This window comes from Tympanuchus pallidicinctus, unplaced genomic scaffold, assembly GCF_026119805.1.
Source record: "Tympanuchus pallidicinctus isolate F22 unplaced genomic scaffold, pur_lepc_1.0 scaffold25, whole genome shotgun sequence".
NCBI classification, from domain to species: domain Eukaryota; kingdom Metazoa; phylum Chordata; class Aves; order Galliformes; family Phasianidae; genus Tympanuchus; species Tympanuchus pallidicinctus.
This window is the reverse complement of record NW_026294742.1, coordinates 5729774-5742337: the sequence shown is the minus strand read 5'-3', so window position 1 is coordinate 5742337 and position 12564 is coordinate 5729774. Positions and strand designations below refer to the sequence as shown.

At 41.0% G+C, this 12564-nt stretch overlaps 1 protein-coding gene across 1 annotated transcript in view; it reads right to left on the bottom strand.

Annotated features, from left to right (window-relative positions):
* Positions 1-12564, bottom strand: part of GFPT2 (glutamine-fructose-6-phosphate transaminase 2) — a 16432-nt gene extending 3868 nt beyond the window's left edge. The window contains exons 1-14 of the mRNA XM_052689461.1: positions 12416-12564; positions 7793-7900; positions 7069-7167; positions 6286-6411; positions 5689-5747; positions 5051-5185; positions 3474-3535; positions 2562-2641; positions 2168-2285; positions 1311-1474; positions 1107-1202; positions 899-996; positions 449-569; positions 7-164 (exon numbers count right to left, since the gene is read on the bottom strand). Coding sequence (XP_052545421.1) covers positions 7-164; positions 449-569; positions 899-996; positions 1107-1202; positions 1311-1474; positions 2168-2285; positions 2562-2641; positions 3474-3535; positions 5051-5185; positions 5689-5747; positions 6286-6411; positions 7069-7167; positions 7793-7900; positions 12416-12422 — 1431 coding nt within the window. The 5' untranslated portion in view covers positions 12423-12564. The remainder of the gene's footprint in view (positions 1-6; positions 165-448; positions 570-898; positions 997-1106; positions 1203-1310; positions 1475-2167; positions 2286-2561; positions 2642-3473; positions 3536-5050; positions 5186-5688; positions 5748-6285; positions 6412-7068; positions 7168-7792; positions 7901-12415) is intronic.

Here is a 12564-nt window from a genome sequence, read left to right as displayed (position 1 = left end):
TCCTACCTTTGTGCTTGCCACACCTATCTCAGGTCCAGCATTGATATGTACACCACAGTCAGTCTCTCTGGATATTGAGCTTCCCACAGTGTTTGTGATGCCAACTGTTAGAGCACGGCGTTCTTTGCAATACCTCAAAGCCATAAGGGTATCTGCAGTTTCACCTGGAAAGCATTCACAACTTGATTTAAAGTTCAAGTAGGATAGCAACAGCTCCTGAAAAATACTACAAAAGAAATTATTCTGTGTTCTGAATAACTGTATCCATGCCCAGAACAAACATTTCAGCACTCACCCTTTGTCTTTGTATTTGAATCAAGACCAAAATAAACTTTTATTCAAGACAAACACAGCCCAGCATCCTCCTTTGCAACTTTCAGAAAGCAAAGGAGGTTTTTTATTTCTCTTTAGTTTGCACTCAGTAAAACAAACAGCAGAAACAGCTCACCTGACTGACTTATAAAAAAGCAGACATCATCTCTGAACACAGGTGTGTTCCTGTCCAAGAAGTCACTAGCAAGTTCCACCATCACAGGTAATTCAGTTAATTCTTCCAGTACTTGTCGAGTCTGTAATGAAGCAACACACGATATCTGTTAATATCAACACCCATAAAGACCTGACATTGAAAGAGCGAGAAAGAATCTGAATTGATTCCTACTACAAAAATAGACAGTTTGAGCTTACCAAGATGAAAAAAGTTACTTTTCTAGCATAGTAGGTAACAGCACCGGAGTTTTAATGAAGAAGATGGCACAAAGGCAGATTAAACAAATGCTGCAATGCCGCAGTGAAAAGCAAAGTTTGTGGTACAGAAGGAAAAGCAGATGAACATCTGTTGTATTAAAAGCCCAGCAACTAAGAGGTATAGGTGCAGTACAGCTAAGGTTGAACGTACAGCTACTGCAGCATGATAACTGGTCCCACAGCCAATAATGATCAGCCTTCGGCATCTTCTGATTTCTTTCAAATGGTCCTTCAGACCCCCCAGCAGGACTGCAATCAAACAAAAGAAAAAGCATATATCAATCATGTATGGTATTTTCCAGCTAATAGGCTTAAAATCACATGTGCTCAGTGCAGCTTGAATGCCTAGTCTGAGTTACCTGTGCTGTTCTCAAAATTCACCCTGCCTCTCATAGTATTGACAACTGATTCTGGTTGTTCAAAAATTTCCTTTTGCATGAATGCACTGAAGTTACCTGTTAAGAAAAACATTACAAGGTCATGCTTATATATACACATATGGCTTGTTATTTGAAGATTGTTACAGTTACAAAGAGAATTTTCATTTACACGTTTCAACTCACCCTTCATGATTTGCTGCAATTCCATCTGCAAGGTCTGGATGACCCGGGAAGGATCGTCACTAGCTGAACGCTCCAGACGGTGAATTGAAAGCTTCCCATCAGTTACTGCTGCAATGTCATCATCTTCTAAGAAAATCACTCTGTTGGTATGCTCAATGATAGCACTACAGAGAAAAACAAAAGCAAGACAAACCCGACATTTCAGTAAGAGGTGGCAGCAGCACTCCTCAAAGCAATTAAATATGCTATATTGCTTGTCTAGCCCATTTCTATCTTCCTTTTGGGCCTAACTACAAATAGAGCCATCTCAAAGGGAATGGCTCCATCTGCTGCTCCTCATGCACTGTCACAGAAAACTGGAGCAGGAAGCTCCAGCACAGCAACTCACTTCAGCAAGTTTGTGCCAATGTGATTTTGGCTCTTGTCATCTCGGATGGATCTCCACGGTCAGGATCTTGCTTCTGAGACAAGTGCATACCCAGTACCCAGCTTCCTCTTTAGTTTGGAACTTCACCACTCTTTTCTCCTCTGATATCCCAGATAGCTGGATTAAAATGCCAAAACTCACACCTAATTATAGTCTGCCCAAAGAATTGCCTGATAGTGGCAACTTGTACTCACCTTCCTGCACTGGACGCATTTTACATAGAAGGCAAGGAGGTAAGTAATTTGCAGACACTGCACCAGTAAACACTTCAAATACTGTTGTCAAGCCTCTACAATACTCAAATGTCTTATCTCATGGGCTTAATGAAGTAACTGATAAGCAGCTATCCTAACAGAACAGAGCCTGTGCAGCAACAAAACAGCGTAAGATTTCCAGAATCATCTCACTTCTAAACAAAAGCAGTTCTTACCTTGCATCTGAAGCAAAGAAAAATTCTACTGCTTTATCCCCAACAGCATGCAGGCAGGTAGAGCTGTCCAGTCTTTTCATTCGTGAATTGCACATGTTCTTCATATTCTCAATGTTGCCTGTTGAAGAAATGAGGCACTTAAAATGCAAAACCAGACCTGTTCAAGTTGGAGATTACAGGCTATTCAGGTTAAAGTTATCATAGTTGCACATTATGCAAATACTTTTCAGGGGAAGGGAGCAGTGTAAAAATAGAACACTTTCAGATAAGAAGATATTTGGAGGATCAGCTGGCAATTTTATAGTACAAAGACTAATTAACCTTGTTTCCAATAAAACAAATTAACTACAACTTTTGGCTCTTAAAAACAACATAATTAGATTTATCAACTTACATGTTCCATATAAAACAGGAATTTGTTCAGTGGAAAGCTTGTACTTGCTTCTAACTCCAATGAGCAAAGGACTCCCTCTTCTACAAAGGGAAAACATCCAAGTTTATACATAGAAAGCTGCATGCAGAGAAGCTAAAGGACAACAGTGAAGATGAAAGACAATATCCCATTTAACCTAAATAGGAAGATCCTCCTCAACTCTGATCCTAATATTGTTATATGACAGAAACTGTATAAGCTTGGCTTATTTAAGACTCTCCAAAGTTTATTATATGACTAAGTGCCATATGCTTCGGTGATTCCTTCCCAGTGATCTACACCCAGGTAGAGGGAGATGTACATGAAGGCACCAGTTTGAGTCCCATTTTTAAATAAAGCTCACTTTGCCTCCAAACTTAACTAGCAAATAGTTCTTTGCTATTAACATACTATTCCACCCTTAAGCATTTTATACTGTCAATCTCTAAAACTGTAGGATATTAAGATAATTTTTGAATTATATAGGTCACGTGCCGTATTAAAGAGCTTACTTTAAAAATCTCACAGGAATAAAAAAGTAATTCATTTTCTCGACACCTCAGATCACAAGTTTAGCTCCTGTTAATCCCCTCACTCCTGAAAACCCAAACTCAAACTTGATATAGAGTAGTTAGTTCAGAAGATGTTTTTCAGTTTGAATGATGACACAGCTGGCTTTTTCATGACCTTAATATAGTCTCTTTTTAGACCACAGAAGCAATGGGCTTTTTAGTTGTATTACAAAACAGTCTTTATATCCAAAATAAATTGTAATTAAATAAATAAATTTGTACCTTACCCCTCCCCTTTTTAATGAAGCAGAAACATTAGCACAGTCTTAATGTTCTTAACCTAAAATGGCATGAACTACACATAAAATTGGCTTTTACTAACCTGGTAGCAACAGCTTCACCTGGGTAATGGATGCTCTTGAAAACCAGTGCAAAAGCACCTTCCTGAAAACCATGGAGACAGGAAAGGAAGAAAAAAAAAATGCTGAATGACTTATCTCAATTAGTTGTGCCTCATATAACTGGGGCCCCTCTTCCTGAGGAGGGCCCAAAGGAAAGCTCTTACTACTATCAGGAATCTCCTTCTGAAGGGCAGACTGCATCTTTAAAAGGAATTGGTCACAAAGCAGAACAAGCTAACACACAGGGTGCAGCAGTTGAAAGATCAGGAAGGAAGCACTTAGGCAAGATAATTTGCCTCCTTTTATAAATAAAAACAAAACCTTCCACTGCAAGGATGAAGAAAATTTCAAGAGTTACTGATAATTAACATAAATGTTGAGTTACAAATTTAGTTTTAGTAAGAATATGCACACACAGGTTTGTCTGTCACGCATTTCAAACTAAAAATTCTGCAGTCACTACTTCTAGTTTAAGCAGCAAAATCTCATTAACTCATTTACCAAAACAAACAAACAAACCAACCACCAGATCCCTGCACCCACAACAAAAACAGGAATGCACAATCAACAGCTCCACAGTATTAATGCAGCCTGCAAAATTGAGAAGTGTTCTAAAGGGAAGAGCAAAAGCTCTCCCACCCAGCAAAGAGATGTAATGCTCCCTTCTCTTACAATGCTCTGGTCTGAGACTCTCTGCTCTTGTTCTGGCACACAGATGAATTTAGCCTTCCTCTCAACTAGGTTACTGCACCACTATTCCCTTCTGACCCATGCAGACCTTTGCTTCATGTGTATTCCAGCCCTGCTCCAAGGAGAACACTACTACAGAGCTGCTTTAGAGAGGAAGAAGAGGTCAAAAAGAGTGTAAGAAACTGCAGGAAGGGGAGAGAAACCATGTGCTTGGAGACTGGGCAGGAAACAAAGCAAGCTTTCTCCAAGTTTGCAGTGCATCTATCAAAGATCTTAAGCATTCACAGTGAAGTAACAGTAGATTACTACTGTTTGGGAACCGGCTAAGCCATGAATCATTACAGCTTGTTAGATCTATTTCCAAACTTAGGAGCCAAGGCATCTTATCAGGCAAACTTGAATCACAGCAGTGTTTTAAGTTTTAAAAGATCAGAATAGCCTAAGAATGCGTGCTGTCCTTTGTGAGAGATACTAAGCCTCAGAGGCTCCATCAGTTATTTCTAACTTAGTTCTTCACTCAAAAACTGTGATAACCTCTTTCTTAAACTAAAAAAAAAAAAAAAAAGCTAAAACTTTTTATAACTAAAAAGTTAAAACAAACCCAAAAAACAGCAACAATAAAAAACCCCAAAGCCACCCACCACCTTCTAATGCAATTTAAAATTTAGCACTGAAAAGCCTTTGAAGTTCCCAAATTTTTAATCTGATTTCTTGGTCTGTTAAGCATTCTCCAGAGGCCAAAAAGCATTTTTTTAGAATCTTCTAAGGAATCCTGCAGAGGATCCTGAGGCATAAATGCAAAATCCTAAGGAACATCATAAATAGCTTACACTTGTTAAAGGGAAAAGAAATTGAACCTCCCACTTACCAACTGTTGAATAACTCTTTCTACCAAGGCTGAAAAACTGGTGTCTTCACTCTCTCTGTTGTCATACATATATTTGATCAGTTTAGGGATTGTTTCTGTATCTGTTTCAGACTCAAATTCATAGCCTTTGCTTTCCTGAAACATCATACAGGAAAGTAAGAAGTTTACATCCTCAGGCAACAAACACTTCATCTGTCTCCCACCAGATACTGCACAGTAAAACAGACTGCTCAAAGCACTGCATTGGACTGGTTCATGCATAAACATGCATACATATACACACACACACCACTACAAAGCATAAAGACCCATCTTGTCACAGCTTACTCTCTGAGAAACACTGCAGTAAGACTTGCTTATCATCTGTTAAGCAACGAGACAGGAGGGAGCCCACTCCTCACATGCCTTCCATCAATTTGAACACAATGCTACTCTGTAGGTAATTACTTTGCACAAACAGTTACAAGAACATACTGCAGCTCACGAGCTCCTGAATACCTTTCTTAGACTCCCTCACACTACTATTTTATAGCTGACATCAAGAACATTGAATTAAAATTCTAACAGTCACAAAAGACCAAACAGCAGATGGTGGGGCATTTACTTTCAGTTTTAGAATCAACAAGCCACAGGCTTACCAGAAATTTTCTCAGGTCTTTGTAATTTGTGATGATTCCATTATGGATAACAACAAATTCTAAAAGAAAGAAAAATAAATTATTAAATACACATGGAAAACTAAGATATTTAACCCAGAATACATGACAAGAGAAAGAAGTGCACTAGAAACTACCTGCTATCATTTTCAGACCTGCAGTTTACTATAACGTGCAGAGCAGCAAGCTGAAGCTTGGGAATTTTGAAGGCATACAAAAGTTTTTCCAAATTATATACCCAAGAGAATAGCAGCAAGACATGCCTTACAGCAATCTTTTTCCAGCCGTGACAATACTGATGCACTTAGCTTTTTAAATTCTTACAGACTGTTTTCCTTTGACTAACTTGCATGAGTTTTCAGAGAACAGACCTCTTCAGCTTTTTACAGTGCTACTTTAGCCTCAAAAGAGCCTATGTGATTGTACAAGTGTCTAACCCAAGTAGAACAGCAAAAACTTAGCCCTATGTCATATAAGATGTAGACAACCTCTTTTCTCACTTGCTTTAGTATATTTGTACTATGTGGATACCAGGACTTTAAATTCTTACAGTTCTGAAGTGCTGCAGAAGATACGTACCGTTCCCTTTATCTGATCTCTGAGGGTGGCTGTTTATTGCACTTGGTACTCCATGGGTCGCCCAGCGAGTATGAGCAATTCCAAAATGCGTTTCAAAATCTGCTTTGGAATCCAAGTCATCTTGTTCTACAGACAAGAAAATCATCTTATTCAGTATTCAAAGTTGAGTTTGTCTCTCACTCACACAAAGTTAGTAAATAAAATTCTAAGAGAATTCTTACAGCAAAAATCTAAAAGTTATCTTCTGGCTTCCTTTTAAACCATTTGCTTACTCGACATTACACTGCAGATAGTTCAAGCGGCTGATTAAAACTTTGTTTGGCAAGACTGAAGCATTCTCAGCCAATACTAACAGCTAGGCCAACAGAACACATTACTACAAATAATAGCATCAACTTATTAAAACACAACTTCACAGACGGAAGCAGAGCATAAAGCAGATTGTGATGGCAGCCAGCTGCTTAAACGCTCATAAATTCTGTCAGAGTCCACGTTCTGACATCTCCGCTACCAGGCACAGAAATCACCAAAATAAAGCACCAAGGGAGCCCAAGTACTGAACAAAGAGGCAACTAAACGAGAGGGGAAGTAGACTGATAATTTCACAGCATGGTATCCAGAGGCCAGATTGCTTTTCAAGTGCAGACTCTTTAACCACCATTAGATTACATAATGCAGTTATTTCTGCCACAAAATCATGACAGTAAATTTCACGGTCCAACTTCCTGCTGAGATGCAGATATTACCTGGCCAAAGTAAAGGGGTATTTTTAAAGGCACCTACTGTACAACTCTTCTTCCAGGGCCTTTACTTTTCCTCTTTTCTTGACCAGTTTGATGAACCTTTCTTTATCTTCATTATTATTTCCATCAATTGCCACTCCTGTAATACAGCACACAGACACATATTGAAAGCGTGAAATGCACTGGCTGAGAAAATACAATCGAGCACATGCAGATCCAATGGTTATTTCAAAACTGTCCTTCCAAGAGATATCTGTCACTGCACCTGTGTATGTTCCAATCAAATTGTCTGATTTCAAATCACTTAAAAAATCAAGCCAGGTTGACATCTAACCACTGCACAGATGAAAAAAGTACAGGGTCATCTCAAATTTTGCTTGAGGATACACTGATACATTTCGCCTGGTAAAATTAGGGGACTCAAATTAAAAGTTCAAGCTTCCTCATCTTTCCACAAGGATTTACATGTACCAAAAACAATGAGGCACAAACTAAATGACCCACAAGTCTTCTTCCTCACACCTTATTTACTTTGCTTAGGTGTACCAAACTTCAACCACCATCTGATTCCAGAGCTGAACACCCAACTGGAAGTCCTGAGTCAAGCTGAAAGAAACAGCTCCAAGAATTGAGACAAATATGCTGATCTTTCAATCTGAAAGATATCAGTGAAAAATCTGATGGTGCTGAAAGCACCCAAGAAGTCACACAGGTAACATACATAGCTACTGGTTGCTAAAAGTAATGCATTGAGTTTTAGATACCTGCAGAGTCATATCCCCTGTATTCTAGTCTCTGTAATCCTTTTATCAGGGTTTCAAAAATCTCCTTCCGAGTCCTGGGTACTCTGTAGTTCAGATAAGCAAAAATTCCTGTTTAAAGAGAAAAGTAAAGAAGAATTAAGAAAAGCAATTTTTATTTTTTTTTTTACTCATTATACCTTCAAACCCAGCTTAAAACTCTTCAATATTAACATTACAGAGAGGCACTAGGAGGATACCACCTCTCATTTACTACAATTCTTGCTAATGGGTTTTTAAATTGAAAGAGCTCAAACACAATAAATGAATCAGGAGTATCACAGCAATCACAAACACAAGCTTTCCTGGCTGACTTTACTCTTCCCATAATACCCACCAGGAGTTAAACAGTTGAGAGAGCTTTAAAAAAAAAAAAAATAAAAAAAATTCCACTTTTCATGAAAACCACAGCTGAAAATGGGAACATTGTGATCTATTTTATATCCAAATCTAAAACTAGACGCTCAAAGAAGGAACATATTCAGCAGTCCTAACACAAGGCGATTTTTGTAATCAAAGTCACAGCCCTAAATACCCATGGGTAGGTACTAGGCACAACACTATTTTTGAAAGGCTCCAGCTTAATCTAGTATACAACAGCCACTTCAGCAGGAAGGGAATAGAGAGGCCAACATAAAGAAAGGGCAGAAGTCAAAAGGATAAGACAACAAAGGAAAGAAACAGAAGATGCAGAACAGGCTCACCCACAAACCAAGCACTCACCCCTGGCGCTGCCTCACACAAAGCTGCCTACCAAACCTGCACAGACATCGGATCCCTTCGCCTGCCCCAAGTCACTCAGGTCAGCTCCTACAGAGGCAGCACAGGAAAGGCACGCACCCCCTTGATGCCTACTTGGCAAACAGGAGCCTGAAAGAGCCTGCATGTCTGACCTCTCTTCAATAGGCCACTCATCAACCAAAATGCAGCTTTTTTAGGTTTTGGGTTTTTCCACACCCCCCCCCCAGACACACACACACAACTCTTAAACAGAGTTTCTTGGGGTGACATCATATCTTTAGGAAAGGTTTAACAAAAAAAAGCATCACCTGCAAAGGAAAGGAAAAACAAAAGGAAACAACTATTCATTACTTATTTTATTTGCCTACTGCCTTCCTTGGGATTTGTGTAACTATAAGAGTAAACTATGCCTGATATTAACCCTTGTAGATCTGTGCCCCAATACAACAGAGAAGTCTAATCTCACTGTTTCAATAGTTTCTCCAAGCAGCAAGTCAGGACTGGAACCTAAGCTCACAAAAGCCAGACTTGAAGAGCTCAACAGATAAGCAGTTAAGAGACAAGCAAGTGTTTTCAATAGAAAAAGCCTTTGTTTGAAATTCAACACCCTCTCCCCCTTCAATTACACCTTTTGAACTGTAAAGAGTTGTAGGAAGAAACAGTTACAATGATGCTCCAATAAATCTTCTGTATACATATTGTTGGGAATTCGGGACTCCTTGGTCTGAAGCCACGAATGCTGCTGCTCTGACAGTGAGACCAAGGGACTGTTACATTGACAACTGCATTTATCTTGGAAGGCTTATAGGCTGGAACGCAGATTTCTGCTTAAGAAGTGAGATTTATGAGGATCTTCACCTAATTGTTTATAGAAGCCCTACATTAATGGAGATATAGAAGCAATGGATACATTTAAAGAGGTATTTGGGAATTTGAACAGCAAAATACTGTTCTTCATGGATGCTTTGAAAAACTGTTCCTCTGGTTACATAAAGCCACCTTAGACTGAGAGCTTGTTGATCATTTTTCCAGACAGACATTTACCGTTCTCTGGCAGTAACCACGAACCTCAAGAGCAGCATACAAATTTCTCAACATCATTCCAAAACATTGCTACACACCTCGTTTCAGTCTCAGCTCTACTTTCTAGGCCAGATTTCACAATGTATTTAAGATGCATCAGGCTTGTGTGTTCCATGTGGCATCGTGGACGACGCAGAGCTCCAGGAAAAACCTTCCTTTGGGACCGTCCTCACAATGCTGCCAGTGTGCTGCGATTGTTAAAGGGATCCTTGTTTGCAGGGAGCCGGGGCTGTGCTCATACACGTGAACCAGGGGAGGCTTAGAAGTCACTGGAGCCGTTACAATGCAAGCAATAGTGCAGCCTGACTTCTTAAGAAGTACACTAAGACTCTTCAACTTAAAGGAAATCTATCTTGCTCTCAGCACTGTTTCCCTGCTACTCCTCTGCTTCACAATATACCCACTCGCATATTTTCTTGGCTAATCGGTCACCGTTTTGACTAGATTTAAAGTGCATTGCTCAACGCAGAGAAGCAACATTTGATAAAGAGCTCTTATAGCTGAATTCCTTCTGGAAGCAAATCAGTGTGACTGAACCCTTGATGAATCATAAAGAGAGGTCTGTGATGCTAGAAGTCCCTTTGTAACAGCCTCCCCAAGCTGTTAGAGGTTATTTCCAGAGCTTGCTTCTCCCCAATAAAGACCCAAGTGTTCTCAAAGTTAATGCAATACTGATGCGATACGTATCAAGTGCTGGCACAGCATAAGCAACGGAATACTTCCCTAAGTGATACAAACAAACACATAATCCAATGAAATGACTTCAGGGCCATTTCACCAGGGCATTGCTCTCTTGACCTCAATGCTAAGTCTAGTTTACAACTTTCCACTATTACCTAGTTTGCATAAAAACACAAACGATGTCAACTGTAACACAGCTTACCTTCAGAATCAGGCACTCAAAACAGAGGGTTGTTACAGATACAGAAAGCAAGGATGTCCCTCTGCATGCACACCATGACTTTAAACTTTTCCCTTTTGGGACTGCAAGCTGAGCATCAAGAAGAGGGGAGGAAAAAATATTCACTGAGTATTTTTTGTGGGAAAATTCCACAAGAAGCCTTGCAATTGCAAGATTTCACCAAAATCATGAAGGGGGCAGCCTGTACTTGAAGTTTGAGCGAAAATAATATATATATTTTTTTTTAATAAATGGGTGCCTTTAATGAGGTAAGCACATTGCTGATGCCAGAAACTTAGCTGTGAAGCAGTCCCAGACAGAACCTCCTATCCTGATGAAATGATTTTTTTTTTAAATAGGTAATCAGTTTTAAGAATTTTTATTTTTTTTTTTATTTTTTTTTTTTAAATCTGCTACCCTGTCTTTAGATACATGAGCATGGTAAATCTCAACTTCATTTCCTGAAAAGCATGTATATGTCAGTACATAAGGACCTATGCATTTTCAAAACCCTGAACGCTGGCATCAAACCTTCATGCGCAAGTTCCTAGAGCAAGAGGAAACATAACAGGACATATTTCTATCCCTAAACCTCAAAAACTCCTGCAGCTCCTACATCAGGGCAGGGGCAGCTGCAGATAGATGATCTTTAGATCAATCCCTTCCAAGTTAAACTATTTTTTGTGATTCCGTATAGTCAGCGTAGTAAGGAGATACAGCACAGCTTTTGGGTTAACAACCACCACATTAAATGGGCCAAGATTTAAGTTTGGGGAACAGATCAGTGATTCCCCAGGACTTTTTACTCTCACCTATTTTGCAATATTTGCCTATTTCGCTACTGCTGAAGGTGGCGGACCTCCAAACACTGATGGAATAAACTAACGTTGTGGCCTCACTGCCTTTGCGAATTACTGCTTTGTGCCATTCCATACTGAGTCAGTCTCTCCACCCCAAGCTCACTGATCTACCAAACTCATTGAGCAGCGTTAACACCCTCATTTCCCAACCACAAGTCTCTGACACCATCACGGTGTGCCTCGCTTGCAGCCCATACCTTTGGTGTGCGCTGAGCCAATCTCTCACCTGATGCTTCAGGGACAGTGATTCACCTAGGTGCCAGGTAGCACCTCCTGCTCCCATACAAGCGAAAGGCTCTGAGGCAACTCGCTTTTTGAGGTTATAAAGAGAACGCGGAGGCAGCGAAAAGCTGTCTAGCTCCGAAAGCACGCTTTTGGGGAGAAAAACAGCTTCTTGTCAGCCTGCATCTCACAAAGAAGGTTTTGTCTGTGACTGCTAAAAATGAAAAAGATTTTTCTCCTTTCAACGAAAAACTTCCCTCTGAGGCTCAAGGGAAGTCTTGGGGAGGGGACAGGTGAAGTTCTGCTCCCGTTTCCCTCACAAGCGGAATAATTGCATTAGCGGTCTTCACGCCTTTTTAATCTCACCCACAGCACACCTTAAGCAAGCCTATACCGGATGCAGATGTTATCTTCACCGTCTTCACAAGATAAGGAAGGTGGATAAACTCTGAGCAGCTAAGAACGGCGCTCCATACCGCCTTTGTTAGCAAACCACAGCCTCTCCGCGGGACTCCGCGCACAGCCTCAGCCCGGCGGGCAGCAGCGCTCAGCGCGGCGTCACAGCCCGGAGCCGCGGGTCCCCGCAGCCGCTCGCCCCTCTCCCCTCTCCCCATGCCCACAAAATGGACGCCCCTCGCAGGGTCTCTCACCCCGCACCGTCCCGCGGGCGCGCAATGAACAAAGCAGCTCTCGTCCAGCTCCCTTCGCGGAGCCATCGGAGAGAACGCGGATCTCCGCGCTGGCGCTGCCCGCGGCGCCGTCTCTCTCCCCCTCACTCACCGCACATGGCGAACCTTTCTCCCTGACAGGAAGCGCAACTCCCACCCGACGGCCCGGCTGAGGGCTTGCCGCCTTCTCGGCAGCCTCTTATAATGCGGCCACGCTGCCTCCGCTCTCATTGGCCGGGCCCGGGCCCCGATCCGGGTGCA